Source organism: Portunus trituberculatus, chromosome 5, assembly GCF_017591435.1.
Source record: "Portunus trituberculatus isolate SZX2019 chromosome 5, ASM1759143v1, whole genome shotgun sequence".
In the NCBI taxonomy this organism is placed as follows: Eukaryota; Metazoa; Arthropoda; class Malacostraca; order Decapoda; family Portunidae; genus Portunus; species Portunus trituberculatus.
Window position 1 is genome coordinate 3,564,742 of NC_059259.1, and position 24,505 is coordinate 3,589,246.

Genomic DNA, 24,505 nt, shown 5'->3' on the forward strand with positions numbered 1-24,505 from the left:
AAATAAGCCACTTTGCCTTCACTTTTTGCATTCTTCAATTGCGGCAGCTTTGCTTTCTTGATGGCTTGAGAGACAGGACACAATCTTCATTAATATACACTTTGGTTCCTCGTAGTTTGGCGACGTTCCTCATCACAGCTTCACGCTCTCGAAACCTTGTGAAACGAGCGATGATGGGTCTACTTCGGTGGTCGTTGCGTTGGCCCACTCTATGCGCTCGGTCCAATTTCAGGTCTGGTAGTTCAAGCTTGGTCTCAAGCAGCTTGGATACTAGAACAGCGGTTTGTTCCCACGTTTCACCAGGCTGTTCCTCAATACCGGTAATTTGCAGGTTGTTTCTACGACTGTAATCCTCTTGGTAATTGCATCTGTCGTCAAGTTCTTTTATGTGCTTTCCACACTCCACTAATTCCTCACGTAGGTTTTTGATGGTCTCCTTATTGTCCTGATCCTATTTTTCCTTCATCTTAATTTCTTACTTAAGGTCATCTAATTCTTTCTGGGTGAACTCAAGGCTAGTCGTTAATTCACCAATTGCACTATGTAGATCCTTGATTTTGTTGTCCATTTGCTTGAGAAATACTTCAATTATGCTGCGGAACCCTTGCTCTTGAGAGGCAAGGACTGATTTCAGCAGTCTCGTCCATGTTAGGAAAAACAGTGGGAGTGGTTGTGGCGATAGAGCAACAGAGCAGCACATCTGATCTCTACGGCGTCCAGAGAGAGAGAGAGAGAGAGAGAGAGAGCCGGTATCATACAGCTGGCGCGTCAGCACCCACCTGAGAAGTTACGTCAAAGTGTCATGGTTGTCAGATGGGGACTGATTATCACCCAAGGACCAGTGTGAAAGTCGCGTTGCTGCATTGCGACCATGGTAGCGAATAGCTGTGGACTTGATGGGGCCTCTGCCTATATATGATGGAAAACAATACATCGTCACGTTTATTGATTGCTTTACACGCTATGTTATTGCTTTCCTCACGAGCAGTCACACAGTGGCCACTGTCACTCATCTGCTGCAACGTCATTTAGGCATTCTACGTCCCGGAGGATATTCTGTCAGACAGGGGGCCATAGTTTACAAGTAGTTTGTGGAGTCATCTAGGAGAATTACTTGGGTACAACCTAGTACATACCAGCCCATATTATACTCAAGGAAACGCTATTTGCGAACAAGTTCATAGCACCATCAACAATGCCGCAAGGGCAAGCCTCGCCTGCAATCCCTCTGGCGACTGGTCTTAAGTTTTACCCATGATACAGCTGACTCTCAATGTAGCCATGAGTGAGGGCACAGGATACCCACAGTATTTGCTGTTATTCAGCCACCAACTACAGTTACCGGTGGAGGGCCTCAATCTACCAATGCCTCTAACCAACGCTTATGTAAACACTTCTCACTATTTGAAGGAGCTGCAACGAGTGCTACATTCTACGCATAAAGAGGTGAACATGAGAAGCCCAAAGGTTAATCGCAACGTGCAACATCCTTTCTCCATCGGTGATGCATTGCTGGTGAAGTTTCTGCTCCTACACCGTCACCACAAGCTCCACCCTTGCTGGCAGGGACCCTTCACCGTCATGAGCCTTCCTTCGCCGTTCCAGATAACCTACAATACAGGGCTGGGGTTACACCGTGCTCATCTCTCATGTCAAATTATTCCATATGCCAGCTAGCCAGCAACAGGGTACATCTTATGCTGGGGTCACACTACAACATTTCTTTTACTATGATGCCCATGACAGTCGTACAGGCCAGTTTTCTGCGACTGCATACGACTGTCGTAACGGTTGGGAGTATTTCAGTGCAAGAAGGACACACAAAACGAAGGACGTCCAACTTCATGGGGGTCTGAAGGTGGATGTTCACTCATGGTTTCGGAGGCAGCCTCTCCATACTCACGTCCAAAAGGCCTGCGATGTCTAAGGATGTCCCAAAGAGATCTTGCGACGACAATGGGACATCATACCCATCATACCCTTCCTCTGTCCCATCGTCTTCGGTGGGTAAACTGGGGCTAGTTTTTTTTTTTTTAAACTGGTGACAACGCACGAGCAGTCACACTGGTTACGACGATTCTAGCGACAACGTTTTCGTGCGTTACTGCCTAACACATGTTAAAAAATCAGTCGTAACTCAGTATTTTAGCGATTTTTTTATTCGTTCGATGTCGAACGACGTCGTTAGCAGCACGTACATCATGTCTCTCTATTTCGTCATCGTACGTCATCGTACGCCCAATGAAATGGCTTTGTTTGTCGTGAATCAAATGCACCGCTCAATTGTCGTAATGCTTCTACGATGTCGTGTGACAACAAGGACATCTTACAACATCATACGATATCGCCGCGTTAACGTGCGACTTAACTTACGACATCTTATGAGAGACCAAAAGCCATTAAAATGACGTCATTGCTGCTAGCGACATTGGGACCATTGGGGACATCGTAGTCAGAAAGAGGCTGTAATGTGACACCAGCATAAAATTGGACCACACCACCCTGCAGCGTGGCGAGAATCATCAACCCTACATCACTCCTGCACACACTATACACCTGACACAGTTGCCAAGAAACGTCAAGTTACGAATCAGCAAGACGATCATCCCATGGTGTAGCAGCGTCTTCCTCCACGACCTCGTCCGATACGTAGAGTGCAGGCTCCTCAAAGATTGGGTGATTGGCTGACATAAGCAGAAATGAACAACCTAGATGACCCCACCAGCGACTCCCGGCAACTCAGACCAAGGAGGGCGAATGGTGCAGCTCACTCCCACTCCAACTCTCTTTGCTTCCTGACACTGGCGATGGAGGACGCAGGGATGGCTTATCCTAACCCCTTCAACACCAAGTTTGCGTGGGCGTCGTTGGGAGAAACCATGGTTTTCTCTCGTCAGCGCCACAAGTTCTTCCTCCACGTCTGAGACGCTGTGGCCCAGGGTGAGCAGTTGTACATCTACGTGGTGACAACAGAATCCCGCCAGCACTACTGCCTTGGCAAGCAGGTTGCTTCCCTGACTGAGGGGTGTGACTGGGTCTTTGTACCATCAGAGTGGCGCTGGAGGACGCAGTGTGGCCGATGACAGCCTAATCCAGCAGGAGGTGGCAGTGTGAAGCCGAAGACAGCACCACAGCAGGAGGCTGAACACAGCTGGTGTTTCACCAGGCGCCAATCAGATAACACTGGCAGTAAACACCTTTATTGGGTCCAACCTGTAACCATAGTAAGTCTGAGACAACTAATACCGAGAATCAATTTTATAATGCACATTCCTGTCGACTGCTACTACACCATTAAATACTAAAGAAATACATTATTATAACTTACACAGTGCCTCCCTTCCTAGCGTCCTGGTTACTGCTATGTTACAACACCTCGGATCCCACACGTTAAGTACCCAAAGCACCATCCAACTGTAACACAATATCGGAGTCAACGACTGCGGCCTACATAATTATTACAAATATCACCTCTATCGTGATGTCAACAAGTAATTACCTATACAATGAATACCAATCACCTGAACTCACATGAAGACATGAAGACATCTGTCTACTGGCAGGGTACATTCGTCACAATCCTTCACACCACTCGATCAACTCGCGTCTACTTGTGCACAAGCAGGGGCACAAGCACAACCCAGCTGTAACGCAACGTCGGCCTCAAACACCTCCTAATTATGTGTTACAAAGTCACTTTCCTCACTATATGTGAACAAGTAATTACACAATAAAGAACTAAATAAATAACAATAGTACAAAATTCACCAACACAAACTCACCTAACGACAGGATACTTCCGACACAATCACGTAACACCCCCAGCCAACGCAGTCCGTCGACTAATCACACCCCTCACCGACTAGGAACTGACCGAGCCTGCGTGAGCACCTGCCACGTAGCGTCCCTGCCACCTCATCACCCACAACCATGAAACGCTCACTTAATTAACAAAACATAAATAACCCTAGAAATACATTGTATGCCTTAATTTAATTCTTACAACACGTAATATAATATACATGACTACATACAAAAGTAATTGACACAATATTTCTCAATAGGTTTATAATTCCCCATCTAAGAAAACCTTTCCATGTAGGGATACTGAGTTATTCTCAGTACACTCCCCAGCAAATTACATTCCTTGATCCTCAACAGGAAGAAGCAGCACCAATCGATGTACAGATCGGTTGATCAAGCGGTCCCCCTTTCCTTTATATATAGAATCAGAGCTCAAGTTTTTGTATCTTAATACCACATCTCTTATCTTGCCATCTCTACCTGGCTCAGCTTGACATACCTGTGCTAGTTTCCACTTTCCCCTTATCATCTCATTATCCTGGACTAATACAATATCTCCTTTCTTCAGATTTCTGTGTGCAGTATGCCATTTCTGTCTAACTGTTAATGTGGGAAGTAATCCTCATCCATCGCCTCCAGAACGATGTTATAATACTCTGAATAAGACTGAATCTTTTTCTCACATCAGTAGTATCAACCATAGGTCCATTTGGTACTTTGTTACTAGCGCGACCAAGCAGCAAGTCATTAGGACATAAGTAAGTACCCAAGTTTATATCATAACCCGGTTTGAGTCCTATTGGCCGTTCGTTCAACAAGTTTGCTACTTCAAATACCACTGTCTGCAGCTCACCAAAACTCAACACATTTTCTCCAATGGCAATGACCAATAGTCGCTTCACTGACTTAACGAGAGCCTCACACACTCCATTCTGCCATGGTGCGTCTGCTGATTTGTTGAAAGACCATGCTGTTCCCTGATGTGAGCCAAACTTTGATATCTCAGTGACATTCCATCTGGAAGTCATATCCCTAATTTCCTTACTGGCAGATGTTAACTGCGTTCCCATGTCAGAGTGGATTGTGTGAGGATATCCTCGTACTGAAACAAATCGCCGGAACGTACTTAGAAAACTGTCAGTATCATATCCCTCCGCCAGGTCAATGTATGCAGCACGACTAGTGAGACAAGTAAATATCACGCCATACACCTTTGATCTTACTCTACGTTTAACAGTATCTCTTATCATCATCGGGCCAAATAAGTCCAGCGAGGTGTTGAAGAAAGCAGGCGCAGGTTTTAAACGCTGCTCTGGGAGCTGTCCCATTTGTTGTTCCATCCTTACTTTGTCAGTCTTCTTGCAGATAACACATTTCTCCTTTACTGACTTTATTACCCTGCGTGCTCCTGGAACCCAAAATTTTACTTGCAGCTTTGCCAAAGTCATGTCCACGCCACCATGATCGAGGTTGTGGAGATGATGGATATATAGTCTAGTGAAAGGATGTTTTCTCGAGAGCAGTATAAACTGATTCTGATTCCAACTGTCCTTTAGCCACTGGCTAATCCTTTCTCCGACTACAATTATCCCATTTTCATCTTTACTAGGTCCTAGCCTTGCGAATCTTCTTTCCCAGTCTATGAACTCCTTCTGCACCATTTTCACCCAGTAATGTTCTGCTTCCCTTAGGTTCTCAGATGTAATGTTCTGCAGTATGTTGTGGAAAGTTTTCTTCTTGCAGATGGACAAGACGATTGCAGTAGTGTTGATCATTTTCTCATAAGAACTGAAACTTTCAATGTCTATTAGGGATTGTTTAGTGTTCTGATTACTCTCAGTCTTACATGAAAGTGATGTGCCATTCCTATCAGGAAGCCCTCGCACATAGGGTTGACTGATTGGCCATTCTTCGACAGGAAGAGTCAAATACTCTGGTCCCTTCTGCCATACAGAATCGGACCTCAAACTCAGAGGATGCTGGGGACGTGTGGCGCAGTCGGCAGCGTTATCATCTGAAGCCACCCACCACCATTCACTGGGGTCTGTATGCGTTTGGATCTCTGCGATTCTTGTGGCCACGAATGTTTCAAATCCATGAGATTCTTTCTGTATCTGTGATCGCACGATCTGTGAGTCAACTAAATGGAACACTCGTTCAACTACAAACCTTGACTCCTTCTCGATTGTCTTACGTAACCTAGAAGCCAGCACGGCTGCGCAGAGTTCAAGCCTTGGAATAGTCATTTGTCGTAGGGGAGCTATTCTACTTTTGGCTGCAAGTAACTGGGCCGAGTGTGTGCCATCCTGTAATTGAAAATGAACATATGCACAAGCTGAGTAAGCAATATTACTAGCATCCGCGTACACAACAAGCGTAGGTTTACCGATTGCTGAATCCGGTTTAATGCATCTCTGGAATTTTATTTTCTCTAGTGCAAACATGTTTTTAAATAAGCACACCCATTCCCCATACACATCATCAGGAATTGGATCGTCCCAACCCAGCGTTTGCTCCACTCCGTCTTGTTCCCGTTTCAAAGTGATGAGTTTTCTCAGTAGTAGTTTGCACTGGACTGTGAAAGGTGTCAGTAAGCCCAGAGGGTCATATAGTGAAGCCACTTGACTCAGAACCATTCTTTTTGTCAAACTGCTCGGCAGTTTGTGTGTTATTTCATCTGCTGTGAGATCAGGCCCAGGGCGGACATTCTTGCACCTTTTTGAGAAGTTGATTCTTACTTTGAAGGAAAACTGATCCTCCTTTGGCTCCCATATCATGCCCAGCACTTTCTCGACCTCGGTATCAATTACTTTCACATCCTCTGTCATGTCATGGTGGCCCGAAATCACCCATTGCTTTATTTGAAATCCTCCCTCCTTAAGGATTTCATCTGTGGCATTTATTTTGCTATAGGTTTCTGAGATGGTCTCACATGAATGGAGAATGTCATCGACATAGGAATCATTAATGATCATGTCGGATGTTTCAGGATATTTATTTTTGAACATTTTCGCTGTCATGTGTAGCGCTGTTATGGAAATTATGCCACTTGGTCTGTCTCCGAAGGTCACTGTTTGCAAACAATAGTGGTCTGGTTCTCTGTTAGGGTTCATATCCCTCCATAGGAACCTGTGCGTCATCTGGTCCAGCTCCGAAATGAGCACAGAATTATACATCTTACTTATGTCTCCTGCCATTGCCACTGGTTTCTGACGAAACCTTAGTAAAATACCCATAGATCTCTTAGCACATCAGGACCCTTGGCATAATATTCATTCAGGATGTGGCCCATGTAGGAGGCAGATGAATTGAATACAATCCTGATGGGTGTGGACTTTGATTCTGGCTTCAGTACTTCATGATGAGGTAGGTAATGTACAGGGCCTTTATAATTCTTGATTTCCTCTTTGGTCAGTTTCCTGGCTACTCCACGTGACACCATGTCCTGGATTTGGTCACTATACGCCTCTGCATATTCCCTTCCCCTTTTGGCTAATCTCTTTTCTGTGGAATACAACCTGGCCACAGAAACTGATATGTTGTTAGGTAGCTTCTCTGGTGGTTTAATCCATGGGTATGCTGCAGTCCATCGCCTGGTCTGCTTGTCATGAGACAATCCTTGTGTGATGAGGGCCAGTTCCCTCTCCTCCTTAATACTGTATTTATTGCCCCCCAGCGGGCACTTCCCGCATCTGCAGCCACCACACTTAGGATTACAGTAGGTTCCCAGGTTATCAACAGCAAAAAAATCATCTAGTCTTTTCGTTAAGCTAGCCTTTGGTTCCACAGACAAGTCATTAACATTGGACACACTGGTCATATGACTAATGCGGACACAAACATTAGTGTTGTCAACGAATCCAACCTTTAGCAAGGGATGTGAGCCCCTAATACAGTAACCGAAGGGCCCTCGCATGAGCTGGAGACTTCCTACTGTCCTCACCACTGATGGTAATAATTCACAGTAATCAGATCCTATTAGCAAATCAATTTTCCCATGTGGACGTTCAATATCCTTATCTTGCACACCTAATAGAGTGGCTACACTTCTTGTGTCTACCGGATACGTTTCTGAGGTGATTTCGGCGATTCCGCAAGCCTTGAGTACTCGTACTTCACCATAGCAATCACTGAGTGGTACATCATATTCCCGAGTCTCCATCTTCGTGCACTCATTACCTACTTTAGTCACCGTTAGGTTTATACTTCTTCCCTTCAATCCTAAGTGTTTGGCCATTCTGTTGGTTATCAGAGTCATATTACTACCGGGGTCCCACAGCGTGGTCACTGGACGTGTATGGCTGTACACAGAGTTTATCATCAATAGTACCCCATCTCGGGATAGCAGGTTACTATTTATGTTGGGAGGGGGCTTAGAAAAGAAACTATGGAGCATTCGATGGTGGTATTTACCACATTCACTACAAGGAGCGCCTGTCGTGCATTGACGTCCTCGATGTCCTAATTGCAAACAAAGAAAACAAGCACCCGCATTTCGCACAGCATCGACCCTTTCATCACTGCTAAGCCTTTGAAATCCTGTACAGCGTGTAATATCGTGAGTATCTGTACCGTGGAGCCAGCAGTTAGTTAGGTACAGGGGTTCAGCTCTAGTCTTATGGACATTCTCGACCACTGTTGATATTTGTTTGGTCAACTTGTTCAAACTCTCTTCCATCTTGTCTTGTTTACCTTGAAGTGTCGTTAAAGCCGCTGTTAATTCACTAGTCTCACTATCCATATTTGCTGCATGTACTTGTGCTCTGTTAGTATTACCAGTAACTCTAACATCTGCGTGCATGTATTCTAGTGCTTGTTTTTCTTTCAACAGATAATCCAGTAGTTTAGCAAACAATTCATCTTTATCCTTTATAGTTTGTAGTATCTTTACCCATTCTCTTTTCTGGACCGAAGGCAGAAGTTTTTCAACCTGACTGACCATTGTCACTGTGTTCATTTCAGAAGACAAGCCAAGTCTATCAAGATCTAAGTAGGCTCTTTCAACCATATTAACCATTTCAATGAACTTACTAGGGTTGCCTTCAGGCACTACCCTTAAGCTTTTGATATCACCCAACACTATCTCAACCTGCTTTGATGGATTGCCATACCTGGCATTTAATCTGTCAATCATGGAGGTGAAAGAGTCATCGGCCCCTCTAACAATTTCCAGCGCTTCCCCTGACAGGCAAGAACGCAATGCATAGGGATCATCTCCATACACGGATTTCATGAGTCTATCATAGTCTTTGCAGAAGGTGGAATATTCTCTAATTTTTCCATCGAAGTGTGGTGGACTTAACCTTTGCATCCTAGTTTTAGACAAGTCTGCAACACCTGGTTTCCCATCATTTCCAGCCTTCACGATCATCGCATGCACCACATTTTTTGTACTCTCCACTTCCACAATGTAACTTTCATGGGAATTAATCACAGAGTCATAATCTTCACTCTTAGTGTCTAAGGAATCCATCAGTTTTTCATTTATCTCCTCCACTTGCACAAACTGCTCACAGACATCACTATAGATATCCTTTAATACCTGTATGGGATCCTTTCGCGCGTACGCCTCCTTCAGTAGGGTCACCTTGCGAGTGAACTTCCGTTTGGCGTCAGCTCGGCTCTTCCTCAGGGTTGCATCCATGCTGGTAGGAGATGTGTTGGACTGTTTCACCAGGCGCCAATCAGATAACACTGGCAGTAAACACCTTTATTGGGTCCAACCTGTAACCATAGTAAGTCTGAGACAACTAATACCGAGAATCAATTTTATAATGCACATTCCTGTCGACTGCTACTACACCATTAAATACTAAAGAAATACATTATTATAACTTACACAGTGCCTCCCTTCCTAGCGTCCTGGTTACTGCTATGTTACAACACCTCGGATCCCACACGTTAAGTACCCAAAGCACCATCCAACTGTAACACAATATCGGAGTCAACGACTGCGGCCTACATAATTATTACAAATATCACCTCTATCGTGATGTCAACAAGTAATTACCTATACAATGAATACCAATCACCTGAACTCACATGAAGACATGAAGACATCTGTCTACTGGCAGGGTACATTCGTCACAATCCTTCACACCACTCGATCAACTCGCGTCTACTTGTGCACAAGCAGGGGCACAAGCACAACCCAGCTGTAACGCAACGTCGGCCTCAAACACCTCCTAATTATGTGTTACAAAGTCACTTTCCTCACTATATGTGAACAAGTAATTACACAATAAAGAACTAAATAAATAACAATAGTACAAAATTCACCAACACAAACTCACCTAACGACAGGATACTTCCGACACAATCACGTAACACCCCCAGCCAACGCAGTCCGTCGACTAATCACACCCCTCACCGACTAGGAACTGACCGAGCCTGCGTGAGCACCTGCCACGTAGCGTCCCTGCCACCTCATCACCCACAACCATGAAACGCTCACTTAATTAACAAAACATAAATAACCCTAGAAATACATTGTATGCCTTAATTTAATTCTTACAACACGTAATATAATATACATGACTACATACAAAAGTAATTGACACAATATTTCTCAATAGGTTTATAATTCCCCATCTAAGAAAACCTTTCCATGTAGGGATACTGAGTTATTCTCAGTACAAACCAAATAAGACAGGAAATATACATCCCGATTATCTCCTGCAATAGGTGCTATGTCGTTGAATCACACACAACGAACCAGTGCCCACAACCAGCCACGTATAAACGCTGCTCGGAATGCGCTAGTGGCGACCACACATTCCGAGACTGCCCAACTCAGGACAAAAAGTGCATAAACTGTGGAGGACCTCACAGTGCACGCGCAATGCGCTGCCCAATCAGGAAGGAGGCGCTGAGGGAGAAAGAGGAGCAACTGAGGAAGAACAGGACAAGACCAGACATCTCTTTCGCTCAGGCCACCCAAGCTTCGGCTCCTGCGGACCCCATAGGGCACAGTCTGACAGGACTGATGTGCGTACTCCACGCACATCTGGTGAACAGTGCGAGACCGGGTAGCTTCCAGGACACCCTGAAAGAGAGTCTAAGGCTGAACGGATTACCACAAGTAAGGCTTCCCCCAGACCCACCGTCGTCGGCCATCCTACGAGCAATCACAGGAGTGGCAGACCTTGTAAAAGCTACAGTACAGGTCAACAGTCCCCCAGCCTCCGCTAATGACGACACCCCAGACCCCAAACCGCACACCACTGACCCAGAGGAAAAGAACCCAGCAGCAGCACCAACAAACTGGAGGAGATGACCAGACCAAATAAGAGTACGGACTCTCCACCCAGTACTGACGAGGACGACGAAGACGAGGACGATGAGGAGACAAACATTCAAGTGACGATCTTCAAGAAAAATTCAGACACATGGCCGAAGGCGTTCACCTATAACCACCTCAAGTCAGGAATAAAGGAGGAACGATATAAAGTGATCCACACAGGAGGAGACGAAGAGAACGAACGGGTCAGGGAATGGATAAAGAACACCAAAGGATCCCTCCAGCACCTCTGCCAGACAGTGACTGAGGAAGACTTCTCAGCCATCAAAACAGGCTCCATACCGCGCAGGAGCTCCGCCAGACGTAGGACAACTGCTCCCAGACAAACACAATGACGAGGCTACGCATCATACTTCACAACGTTCTATCCTGGGACACCAGAAAATTCGACCTTAGCAACACGTACAGACGTTTCGACCCGGACCTGATACTAATGACGAGCCACGGACTTAAGATCGAATCTAGAATGACACTCCCTGGGTACCGAGTGTACCAACGGAATACAGACAACGAACCCATGGACGGAGTAGCAATTGCCGTCAGGAACAGACTAGTACACAGAATAGAAGACGACTTTGCCTCTGAGACACTAGCTGTAACCACGCAGACTACAGAAGGACCTCTGACAATTGCAACAACATACCTGCCACCTAGACGCCCTCACATTCCTCACCACGACTTCATGCGCCTGCTAAGGAGACAGACCCCTGTTATAATAGCTGGTGATCTAAACGCCAGACACCCGACACTCGGGAGAAGGACGACTAACACCACTGGACGAGACCTTATACAATACTTAAGACACCACACGGTGAGACATATCGGACCCTTCTTCCCAACATACTACGGACCACTTTCAGCGACTTCCCCTGACATAATACTCACTAACAACAACAACAACCTCTTCCACTCTGTCTCACCAGGACCACTGACTTCCAGTGACCACATCCCGGTCATACTCGACGTTTCTACATCCCCAATACTTACTCCAACTCCCACTTCATATGCCTTGCACAAAACAGACTGGGACGTCTTTGAGGCAGACGAAGACCTCCAAATGATGGACCACCAAGATGTATCTCACGGAACACTAGAAGACATAGACGAAGCACTTAACAAATGGACAAAAACTGTGACCGACGTGACGGCCAGATATGTACCCACAAAAACACACAAGATGACCGCAGGTCCAAGACCCTCTAGAAACACTGTGCTCACACAGATCCAGTTCCGGGCCTTGCGTGAGCGAGCAGAAAGGACAGGATGGACAATGAATGACTACAGACGGTACACGCACCTCCGACAGACGCTACAAGACTTACGGAGGACAAAAGCAAAACGGTATTGGGGAAAAACTGACAGACATGACAGCTCAGTACAAGGCACCAAGACGATTCTGGAGCAAATTGAAAACACTCTCAGGACAGAGCAAAGGCCCCAGCTCATACCTGATAGACGACGACGGACTAAAGTACCACTCTGACAAAGACAAAGAGAGGCTCTTCACGACAATATGGGAACAGGTGTTTAAGGACGACGAGGACGAGAACGAGGAGGGACATGACGACGGCGGAGACAACATAGTACATGAGTTTATGCGAATCAACTCCCACAGAACTACCCCAGAACTCACAGCCAATCCTACAAGACTGACTGGAACCTCACATTTAGACTGTGTAATCTCCGCGGAGGAACTAAGAACAGCGATCAGGAGCTCCAAAGCGACGGCGCCGGGGAGCAGCGGGATTGGGAAGACGATCCTCCTGCACCTCCCTCGAGCCGCGCTGCGGCGCCTAGGCCACATCTACAGTGCAGCCCTCTCTGCCGGCTACTTCCCAGACGGGTTAAAAGGAGCTGAGATGCGGCTCATTCCCAAGGCGGGAAAAAATCCAACCCAACCGGGAAACTACAGGCCCATCTCCCTCTTGGAGGTGCACGGGAAAATGCTGGAGAGGGTGGTCGGGAGACGGCTGCAAGCGCACCTGGAGGAAGGAGGTCTACTAAGCACGGCACAGTATGGCTTCAGGCGGGGACGAGGCACCGTCAACGCCATCGCCGTTGCAACAGAGACTCTGGCCATCCACCTAGCAGAAGGACATCGGTGCAACCTGGTCCTGCGAGATGTGCGCAGGGCGTTCGACAGGGTATGGCATCGGGGACTTCAATACAAGATCTTGCAGTTGGGACTTCCAGGCCCGGTCGAGCGCCTCCTCTGCGACTTCCTCGCGTACCGGACGGCCAGGATCAAGGTCGGTGCTCACCTCGGACCCCCGTTCCCATTACACACGGGGGTTCCACAAGGAAGCGTCCTCTCGCCTCTACTGTACGCCGTGTACACCAGAGACTACCCAGAAGCACTGCACGGCGTCAACATCCAGTATGCTGATGACGTGTCTCAGGTGCTCCACCATCCGGGACGCTCGAAGCGAATGCTCAGCGCACGCACAAGCAGGGACATCGAGAGAGTAAACGACCATGAGGCGAGATGGAGGATAAAGACAAACGTTGGCAAGTTTACAGTGCTTCCCATTGCCTCAGTTAGACCAGCGACGCTGCGCGTGGAGGGGGAGGAGGTCGAGCTAAAGACTCGAGGAAGCATTCTTGGTCTTGGCATCTCAACGCGCGGCTACACATCACACGTCACACAGAGAGTGAATCGGGCGAAAGCCGCCCTCGCTCGACTGTACCGCTTCCGGGACGTGCCTGAGAACATAAAACTCCACCTCGTAAAAGCCCTGATAGTGCCAGTGCTAACCTACCCGCCGATCCCGACACACGCGATGAGCTCTACAGCAATCAGTCGCCTCCAAAAGGTGCAAAACGCCGCTCTCAGGTTCGTGTACAACGTCAAACTGGACGACAGGATACGTACCGAGGACCTCCACCAACGAGCTTCGCTACCGGCGCTCAACGTAAGGCTCCACCAAATGGCGTCCGACATCTGGAGGAGGATGGAAGAGGAACAATGGGAACAATTCACTGCCATCCAGCAGCTTCATGAAGATGCCAGGGAAAGGAGTCACTCGTGGTTCCCGAGGAGTCTCCTAAAACTACAACTCGAACTGCCACCGCATTACACTTAATATATTCAAATTAATTGACAACTACTCAACAATGATGTTCACATAGCTTGTCCGAGCAATAAAAATAGATATTATCAGAAAGCAATGTTTGCCAAAGCAACCCGGATCGCCCGGACACTGTAATTCTAATACTGTATTTCTGTATTTCTATTCTTTTCTTGTATACCAACCACCCCCTCAATGTAATTTCCCTCCCCTTTCTAAATAAAATGTTTAAAATGTTTAAAATGTTAAACTAATAAAAATAAATCATTAATCCAGAATAGATCATCACAGGCAGCAGGATGCACCATACACATCTCCAGCTCTCGCCGCGTATAGACGCCTCTTCAGCACAACGAAGAAAACTCCGCCAACAACCAGTCGCCTTAGTCAGGACCACCTTCTCCACGTGAGGTGCTTATTCCTCTGTGGCCTTGCTCACCTTCGGCTGCCTGTAATTCACCACCACGGTCGCCTCCTGGTCACCCAGCCAATCTTTCCCATTACGGAGCGAGCTCAAAGCTCATAGACCGATCTTTGGGTAGAACTGAGATTACAACACACACTTCACACATTGGCAATGCGAGGCCACAACCCCTCGAGTTACATCCTGTACCTATTTACTGCTAGGTGAACAGGGGCTACACATTAAAAGGCTTGCCCATTTGCCTCGCCACTTCACGGGACTCGAACCCAGGCTCTCTCAATTGTGAGTGGAGCGTGCTAACCACTACACTAATTGGGGTGCGTACGCTGTTACCACCACGCTCTCACTGAGGGCTGTTTCATCTCTCGGCGTGAACCCTGCTCCTGAAATTCGCAACACCACTGCAAACTAAACTGTATAGACATCACGCTGTCTCAGCGTGTTTCCCGACCCTTCGGTCCCTCTCGCCTTTAGGGCGATTCACACGGAATATCAGATTGGGAAAGACCCTGTGACCGCGGGAACCGGTGTGTTTCACCATAGAAGAGAGTTGTTTGACCCTCCCTCTGTTTTTCATACTTCCTCAATTTCCTTTTTCACCGCTTCTGGGTGAGGGGGCTGGGGGACCTAAGAAGCCCCCAGAACTCCTGAAGTAGAGGCAGCCTGCGATGCGCTGAGGAAGCTCGTGAGCGTGTGGATCCAGCCTCCAGCCACAAAAAAAGACGAGGCAACATATCACCAAGATGAAGATAATGATGGCTTCATCACCATCACAACCCGACATTCCAGAAACAAAGAACAAGGGTCTCAACCAAAAAACGATCTCAGGGACACCACAGCTCAAGGAATCCCGAAGCTCATTATTCCACCGACAGCCAGATTCGCCTCTCCCCAGGATGTTGCAGAGGCACTAGAAGAACACCTGGGTACAAGGAAACTAGCACTCAAATTTCTCCACAAAGGCCAAGCGATAGTAACACCCTCCTCCATGGAAGTCTACATGCAGCTGAAGGACATACAAAAAGCTACACATTAAGGACATAGAACTTTGCCCAGCAGAAGGGAAGACATCGCATGGTGTCTTGCTTCGCTACCCGCTCCTCATGCCTCTTTCACTGATCCAGAAGCACCCGAAGGTCATCACAGCAACGAGATGCACAATGAAGAGCGGAGAGCTGACAAGAAAAGTGGCAATAACAGTAGACGGCTTCCTACCAGGCTGGGGAGACTTCTACATAAGGACATTCAGCCAAGAACCACTGAGGTGCTTCAGGTGCCAAAGGTTCGGCCATCACCATGCCAGTTGTATTCTTCCCAGCAGATGTGGAGTAAGTGCAAGCCAACACGAGACAGAAGACCTTGTCATGACCCAGAAGGAGGCACAGAAGACATGGATAATGAAGCACAGGCTCTCTCTGGCGACCAACCCAGCTTTCCTCAAAAGACCAGCACTCACAGCCACTTCCACCTGGGGGAGGAAGAGAACAGACCTGCAGGGAGATACAGAAACAGCAGCACCACCACCAGTGAGCGAGTTCCCCGCCTTGGGACAAGCAACATCCCAACCAAGGTCAGGCAGCCGTCCCAGACAACGCATTCAAGCACAACAAGACATGACACACCAAGCCACTCCACTGCCCCCAAGAAAACAAGACACCATCACAATCTCCAAGAACGACCTGAAAGACATGTTTCAGACATTCGCCATGGCCATCATCACCATGATCGGCAAGCAGGTGCCACAAGAAAAACTGGAGGAGATGGCAGACCAAGTAGTAAACAAGTTGGCAACACCAACACAAGCACTGACTCAGCCACGAACCTCTCGCAGCCCCACGAGAACAACACCAACCACAACCAGCAAGAGAGCAACACCAGCAAGCGCTCAGATAGAGGCAGGGAAGACGGCACTCGGCCTCACCGAGAGGAAGGTTCGGTCCAAATCCTGCAATGGAACATCAACGGTGTCAGAGGCAAACACCATCTCCTCATGGCAGATGCAAAGGACAACAAGAGAGACGTCATCCTCTTCCAAGAAACAAAGCTCCCAGAAAACATCACAATAAAGTTCAATGGCTACACAGCTTACCATTCTCATTCCCTAGGACAGTCCCAAGGATGTTCCATCCTTGTCAGAACATACATTCCCAACAAACGCATTGAAAACCCAATAAACTGTGGTGAAGGAGTGGAAACACTAGATGTGACACAAAATCTAAACAATGAAGAAATCACTGTTTATAACACATATAACTCACCCAATAACCCAGAGCTCGATGTTAGCGAACTACTAGCACTTTGCACTACCACACCAACGATAATAGGAGATCTAAATGCACACCACACAGCCATTGGATCGAGAAGAAAAAACAGACGTGGATACCACTTAGCAGCAGTCATGAACAGCGTTCCTGAAGCCATTCTCATGAACGCAGGAGAGCCAGCACACACTGATGGGGGGGCATCCTGTACTTCACATGGTTATCACGTCACCTGCACTGTGGATCTTCCTGGGGCATTCACGGACATCTAGCCAGTGACAATTTTGCAACAATAACGACCATCAAATACCCAATCACTCCCAAGCAACCACCACCACCACGCTGGAATTTAAAAAAGGCAGACTGGAATAAATTCCAAAAAACTATTAAAGACTTTTTTGATGGTAAGGAAGTACCACAAACAATACAAGAAGCAGAACAGCTTACTATGGCTTTTCAAACAGCTGTTAACCAGGCAATGCCACTCTGTAAAAAACACTAGCAGAAAGTACAAGGACTGGTGGTTTTATGATGACAGAGTATAAACCAAGTAAGGAAACACAATAGAAGGCATGGCACAGAAGAATCTAGGAATCTACTCAGGGCAGCAATTAGAACAGCAAGAGAAGGAACCAAGAAAATAAGAACGGAAAAGTGGATGGAGTGATGCTCTTCCATGAACACCCACACGTCACTCAGTGAATTGTGGAAGAAAATCAGAATAGCTCATGGGAGAACCCAGCGTTCCATTCCCATTTGCCAAAATCCCAAAGAGGAAGCTAACAAACTCATCCACAACTATCAAGAAAGAGCAAGCTCAGATCAGCTTCCGGCACACACCAGAGAAAAATTCCTAGAGATGCAACCAAGGAAACTCTTTAACATCCACAGAGCCTGCAACACCCAAACACAAACAGACATCCTAGTCAACAGATCACGCAGGGACGCCACAGAACGCCTGACTTCTGATCGTTCTAAGATTCCCGACTGGGGCAGAGAAAATCTAGTAGTCTTCAATACCTCAAAAACTTAATTCCTCCATATATCAACTCGACACAACCTTCTAGACAACTATCCCCTCTTCTTCAATGACACTCAACTGTCTCCCTCTTCCACATTGAATATCCTTAGTCTGTCGTTTACTCATAATCTTAACTGGAAGCTTCACATCTTATCTCTTGCTAAAATAGCTTCTATGAATTTAGTTGGTCTGAGGCGTCTCCACCCGTTTTTCTCGTCCCTCCAACTGCTTACTCTGTATAAGGGCCTTGTATGGAGTACTCTTTGCATGTTTGGGGGGAGGTTCCACTCACATAGTTTTATTAGATAGGGTGTAATCAAAAGCTTTTCGTCTCATCAACTCCCTCCTCTGACTGACTGGCTTTCTTCAGCCCTCATTTTTCTGTCCAACTCTCTAATGCAAGAGACAGCCAGTACTCTCAATCATTCATACCTTTTACTGGTAAACTCTGGAACTCCCTGCCTGCTTCTGTATTTCCGTCTTCCTACGACTTGACTTCTTTTAAGAGAGAGGTGTCAAGACACTTGCTCCCTAAGTTTGGATAACCATTCTTATCTTTTAGAGAACCAGCAACAAGTGGGGCTTTTTTTTTTTTTACATTTGTTGTCCTTGGCTGGCCTTCTCTCCTACATAAAAAAAAAAAAAAAAAAAATCCAAAAATTGTGCAGATCAGATTCAGTGACATGGTTAGCAGTACTTATACCTAACATCTGATGATATACCAGCTCCTCATGAGTCTTGAAACAAGAACCAGACAAAATCCAACCAAATATTGATTTGTGGGCTACTAAATCTCCCAATTTCACATAATTATCTGCTGAAACAAGCCTCCAATAATTATCCACACCTACCAATATACCCAAAACGAGGTTTCGATTTTGTCCATACTCATCAGCTAATGGTAGGTGCGAAATAGTCTGCAATACATCATCAGGTACCTGCTGGCATCTCAAAAAGGGACAAATAGACATTACTTCAACAGCAAACACAGAATGGTTATGACCCTGAGTATCAAGCAAATTCACATCATAAGCATTCCGTTCTTTGCAGTTCTGTAATTTCTTGTTACCAAAAGCCGAGTAGAAAATGTACTTCGATGTAACCCACTTAGGCTTGATTCTTTTAACAAAGTCATGACTTACATAGGTGAGATCTTCACCCAAATCAAACATTACAGTAGCTTCATCAGAATTACCACCATTTGTTAGTCTGCAATACTGTGGACTTTACTCTCTGATCATGAGAAATGCCAACATGCGCAACATTATCAGTACTAACATCATTACTTGGCTGAACAATTACTTTATCATTAGTTTGCTGGGTAACAGACGCTTTACTTGGTAGGTTATTAGCTCCATGCAAAGGTTTGAAAGCTCTACAAAACAAGACAATATGATATTCATTGCACAGAGTGCACTTCACTTACTCTTACAATGACTGGATTGATGCCCCGAGAGAAGGCATTTAAAACACAATCCCTTCTCCTTAACTTCCTCCTCACGTGCAGGTATATCTAACTTAAGTATGTGCCAACATTTCTCAGATCTGTCTCTTCTGACAAAACACACAGTGTGTTGGGATTTCTTCAGCTGACATCTGCAAGGCTGAAGCAGAACTAATTTTTCTTCTTTCAACTTCTTGCTGTACAGTGTGTTTTTCCATGGATGCATCCTTAAACGTTTCTGCCTTTCATGATGCTGGATCTCTTGTTGCAAGAATTTCAGTACCCACTCCAAGTCATATTCATGTCCAGAGCTTTCTCCTAACCATTCCAACCTTATATCTTCTGGATGGCAAGATAAGATGACAAGAGTTAACACCAATCCATACTGGTCACCAGTGATCCCAAGGCCTTCCAAGCTTCTTACATGGCGCAACAGCTTGCCTTGTAGCTTCCACAAGGATTCACACTGGTTAGCTCCCTTAGCTGTGGGTGGCAAGGAAATATTCAGTAAACCTTGCACATGGGCAAATATTATCCTCTCAGGACGAGCAAATCTTTCTTTTAGCAGGTCACAGGCCACCTTATAGTTTGCTGAAAAAAGAGACAAGCCCTGAGTGACTGATAGAGTCTCCTTGAAGTAGTGACTACAAGTAACTAAATTTGCTTATATCTGGCAATTCACTTTGGTCTACGAGTGCCACAAATCTGTCCCAGAATGACTGTCATTCAGTTAATTCACCAGAATATTTGGGGAGCTTCAATCTAGGTAATTTAACCTCTGACCTCTCCTTAGAAGTGGGAGATGCTTTATCATTATCATCATTTGCTCTCCTCAAAGTGTAGCTGCTTGGGCTCTTATGGTGGTGGGTGGATTGTATCCAAGTGAGGAGTAAGTGCCCTCTACCTCCCATAGCTCAGTCCCCTTCTGTTTCTGCTGTCTTTACCTCCCTTTCTGTCCTTTCTTTGGCAGCCAAGGTCTTTAACTCTCAGGGATACCAGTGTCCCTGCCCAAGGCTGACCTAGCTGGTTGGGGTGGGGCTTGCAACCCTCTCTGTAAAAAAGTTCACAGCCACTACGAGAGTTAGAAGTAGAGGTCGGGATTGAGGCTCTAGGCCACATTTCCGATCCGCTTCTGCTGGGGGGTCTGACCTTGCTTTCCTACCCGTATGACGGATGCAAGGGAAATCTTGCGAGATCCTTGTGTCTTGAGAGGGACGGGACCATCCCCTCGCCCTATTTACAACTTTGGGGGTGCTGGTGGGGCTGCAGACGTGGCACTTGCCTGTCGGACCATCACTAAGGTAAACCTTTGGAGAGTTCTACATGTAGGCTCCTGGAACGTCTTGAGTTTCTCAGAGAATCAACGACTGCCTCATCTATCAGATGAGCTCAGTAGGCTGAGGGTGGATATGGTGGGACTTTCTGAGACAAGGAGATCTGGCAGTAGCAAGGGTTTTACTTACTATTGGTCCGGCGTGAGCAATGGTCACCATGTGTAAAGGCTGAACTACCAGACACACACACACACACAATGGTTTGCTCGCTAACCTGTGCTTCACTGCCAGCCAGAAACTTCATCTACAAGCTTCTGCAGCGAGCGAGTCTGCTTGATATCTCGCTAGCTGCTTCACTGCCCAGATCCAGCTGCTGACATGGCGCCGAGGCGAGGCGACGTCGGTCTGCCTTCACTGAGGACTGGCAGAGCGTCCCACGGAGCTCCTAGCTTCCTTACTCCTCCCTCTCATCCCTGCTGGAGCTGTTCCTGCTGTGTGGACATCGGCAGTGTCTGTCTCCTACTGTCCTATCTGCGCCAAGTCACCACATCCGGTGGATACCGTCGGTCCTCCTTAACCCTCATGGCCTTCTCCAGGTTGTGCACCTGTTACGAGTTTGTTCTATGTGGTGGGAGTGGTGGACTTATGGGGAAGTGTACTGGCTTTGTTAATACACGTGCACCAACAGAATGTTGTTTCGTATACATATTTACTTAAATCATTGGCGTGTGTATAATCTTCCTTAGACCAGGTTAAGGAGGCTGCTGTCGTTCACCCTCCTTTAATCGGTTTGTCCTGTCCTTGACACCATGTTAAGGAAATAGCCATAGGTGTCTCCAGCAGACTGCAGCTGTCCGTTGCAGAGGTTACTCCAGTTGATGAGCGTATAATGTGACTAAGGCTGAAGCACAGTCTAGGTTTCATGTCTGTTGTTGCAGTATACGATCCTACCGAGGTGTGTCAAACTGAAGAGAAGGAGACGTTCTACGCCAAACTCGACTTTGTGCCGGACCAGTGTCGCTATCGTGATGCACTTATTGTCTTGGGCGACTTTAATGCTGTCACTGGCACTGAGAGAACCGGCTACGAGTTATGTGTTGGTCCCCATGGCTCTGGTACCAGGAACGACAACAGCTATTTTCTTCTGCACCTTGCAAGATCCAGAAGGTTGAGAATTGCAGGTTCTTGGTATCAGAGACCAGCGCTGCACCGTTGGACTTGGTATAGCAATGCCGGAGGGGAAGCAAAGGAGATCGACCATACCCATAGTATTTGTTGGAAGATCCTTCAGAACTGCAGGGTTTTTCGCAGTGCCGAATTCTTGTGACTGATCACAAGCTTGTTGTTGCTACACTCAAGCTGCACGTCAAATCCAGAAAGCCTCCAAGATGTGACCACACTGTGTTTCATCTTGAGAAACTGAAGGGCTTGACATGTGCCCAGGAGTATGCAGTGAGTCTCCAATCACTCTGGAGTGCTCGACATCATTGAAGACCCGGTAGCGCTATGGGATACCTTCAAACGTGAGACTCTTGAGGCTGCCAAGGAACGCCCCAGATCACAGAGTGGCTTCACCTTGGTAGAGATGCTGGACAGTATTGAGGAGAGTCACGCTGCCAGACTTACTGAAAACCGAGACCAGTACAGGGCTCTGTCAAGTAGGACTAGAGCTCTCCTGAGGAGAGACAAGGAGAGGTATGTCAGGGGTCTTGCTGAGGATGTAGAGTGTCATTTAAATGCTAATGACCTCCGACCTGCCTATCAAGCCCTGAAGAAACTCCGCTCTAAGTTTACATCTCAGGAGAGTGCTATTCGAACAGCAAATGGTGGCCTCATATCGGATGCAGATGGGCAGATGGCTCATTGGGCTGAGTACTTTGATCAGTTGTTCATGGTGGATCCTTCAAGCAGACAGCTCCAAACTGCAGGGTTACAGATGCTGGATGCTGATCCACCCATTGACGAAACTGCACCCTCCATTGATGATGTAAAAGAGGCTGTGGCAAAGTTAAGGGGTGGAAAGGCAGCTGGCATCTGTAACATCAGTGCGGAGCTGCTCAAAGCGGATGGTGAGGCCATGTTCTGTAGGTTGCATGTTGTTTTGACTGCTGTATGGCATTCAGGTACCATTCCCTCCAGACTGGGAAAAGGGATTGGTTATTCCTATCTGGAAGGGAAAAAGTGACCGTCAGAACTGCAACAAATACTGTGGTATAACAGCAAAAGTTTCACCGAAATCTCTAAAAGAGGATGACCAAGACTCAGTAAGAAAAGCCAGAAGATCACCAGTAGAGCGACCTTGACGGAAGCCATACTGGCGATCAGACAGAAGATTGTGAAGTGACAGATGTTTGAGAATCTTCCTATTCAGGATAGATTAAAAAACTTTAGACAAGCAAGAGATTAAAGCTATAGGACGGTAGTTTGAGGGGCTAGAACGGTCACCCTTTTTAGGAACAGGCTGAATGTAGGCGAACTTCCAGCAGGAAGGAAAGGTACAAGTCGATAGACAAAGTTGGAAGAGTTTGGCCAGGCAAGGTGCAAGCACAGAAGCACAGTTTTTGAGAACAATAGGAGGGACCCCATCAGGTCCATAAGCCTTCCGAGGGTTTAGGCCAGCAAGGGCATGGAAAACATCATTACGAAGAATTTTGATTGTAGACATGAAATAGTCAGAGGGAGGAGGAGAGGGAGGGACAAGCCCAGAATCGTCCAAGGTGGAGTTGTGAGCAAAGGTTTGAGAAAAGAGTTCAGCTTTAGAGACAGAAGAGATGGCAGTGGTGCCATCAGGATGAAATAAAGGAGGGAAAGATGAAGAAGTGAAGTTATTTGAGATGTTTTTGGCTAGATGCCAGAAGTCACGAGGAGAGTTTGAGTTTGAAAGATTTTGACATTTCCTATTTATGAAAGAGTGTTTGGCAAGTTGAAGAACAGACTTGGCATGATTCCGGGCAGAGATATAAAGTGCATGAGATTCAGGAGATGGAAGGCTTTTGTGGGGCAACCTCTCTATCATGGATAGCACGAGAACAGGCTGAGTTAAACCATGGTTTAGAAGGTTTAGGTTGAGAAAAAGAATGAGGAATGTACGCCTCCATGCCAGATACTAACACCTGTTATGTGTTCAGCACAAAGAGTGACGTCACTCAAATACTTTTACATTTACCGCCAAAAACGGCCGAAAGTAATGCTATGAAGTGCAGACTGTCGTCTTTATCTATTTTTTTTCCTTGAAAATCTCAGGTGCGGAAGTACGGATTAAAAATTTCGTTTTTTGCACCTGTCTCAGGTGCAGAGGTACGGACTTAAAATTTCGTCTTTCCCCACGTCTCAGGGGCGGAGGTACGGACTTAAAATGTCGCCTTACCGTACCTGCTACTTCCGCACTTCGGACCTCTGCACCTCGTTTGGTGGTCCGCAGGTATGGAGGAGGGGAGGTGCGGATCGAGGTACGGAAGTGCCCAGCTCTGATGGACGCTGAACACCGATCTGAAGAGGCGAATTGATGTCTTTGGTACTAGATGTCTTCGCATAATCATGGCGTACAGCTGGTATGACTTTGTGTCAAATTAACGATTGCTCCATGAGACTGATTCAAGGCCGATTACCAGCCTAGTCCGTCAATGCCAACTGCGACTATGTGGGCGAATGGCACGCTATACGGAAACCGATCTTGCAAATCCAGTTCTCTCCAAAAGGGATAACGCAGCATGGAGGAGACCAAGGGAACGTCCACAGAATTTATGGCTGTTGCAAGTTGATATCTCTTGCTGGGAGTTACTTGGCATGGGAAAGGAACCTGCATGGAGTCTCACGAGGCACGACCACTTGGAGTGGCGCCATAGGGTACGTGAGGCGACGCGCCCCCTAGCATATTCTCCCCATGATTGATTGATTGATTGGGCTCTT

The 24,505-nt window shown here is 46.7% G+C and overlaps 3 protein-coding genes and 1 long non-coding RNA gene across 6 annotated transcripts in view; 1 reads left to right on the plus strand and 3 right to left on the minus strand.

Moving 5' to 3' along the window:
- LOC123515080 (lachesin-like) overlaps window positions 1-24,505 on the plus strand; it is a 115,890-nt gene that overhangs the window by 25,710 nt on the left and 65,675 nt on the right. The gene's annotated exons all lie outside the window — the stretch shown is intronic.
- LOC123515104 lies at window positions 3,185-4,132 on the minus strand. 3 transcript variants are annotated; one of them, XR_006677778.1, is made up of 4 exons: window positions 3,783-4,132; window positions 3,532-3,644; window positions 3,329-3,414; window positions 3,185-3,213 (listed from the first exon to the last, which is right to left on the minus strand). It is a non-coding gene; the product is annotated as an uncharacterized LOC123515104 (long non-coding RNA). The 3 variants fall into 3 exon arrangements; XR_006677775.1 differs by having other exon boundaries at window positions 3,185-3,414; XR_006677774.1 differs by having other exon boundaries at window positions 3,185-3,644.
- LOC123514130 lies at window positions 4,401-7,001 on the minus strand. The gene has a single exon (XM_045271780.1). The coding sequence runs from the start codon at window positions 6,999-7,001 to the stop codon at window positions 4,401-4,403; it is 2,601 nt and encodes an 866-aa protein (XP_045127715.1).
- Window positions 7,025-10,434, minus strand: LOC123514138. Its single transcript, XM_045271785.1, has 4 exons — window positions 10,098-10,434; window positions 9,847-9,959; window positions 9,644-9,729; window positions 7,025-9,528 (listed from the first exon to the last, which is right to left on the minus strand). The coding sequence occupies exon 4, from the start codon at window positions 9,446-9,448 to the stop codon at window positions 7,025-7,027; it is 2,424 nt and encodes an 807-aa protein (XP_045127720.1). The 5' UTR covers window positions 9,449-9,528; window positions 9,644-9,729; window positions 9,847-9,959; window positions 10,098-10,434.

Excerpts from the sequence above, each read along its gene's own strand:
- LOC123514130 (XM_045271780.1), bottom strand. The coding sequence starts at position 7,001 with ATGGCAGGAGACATAAGTAAGATGTATAATTCTGTGCTCATTTCGGAG.
- LOC123514138 (XM_045271785.1), bottom strand. The coding sequence starts at position 9,448 with ATGGATGCAACCCTGAGGAAGAGCCGAGCTGACGCCAAACGGAAGTTC.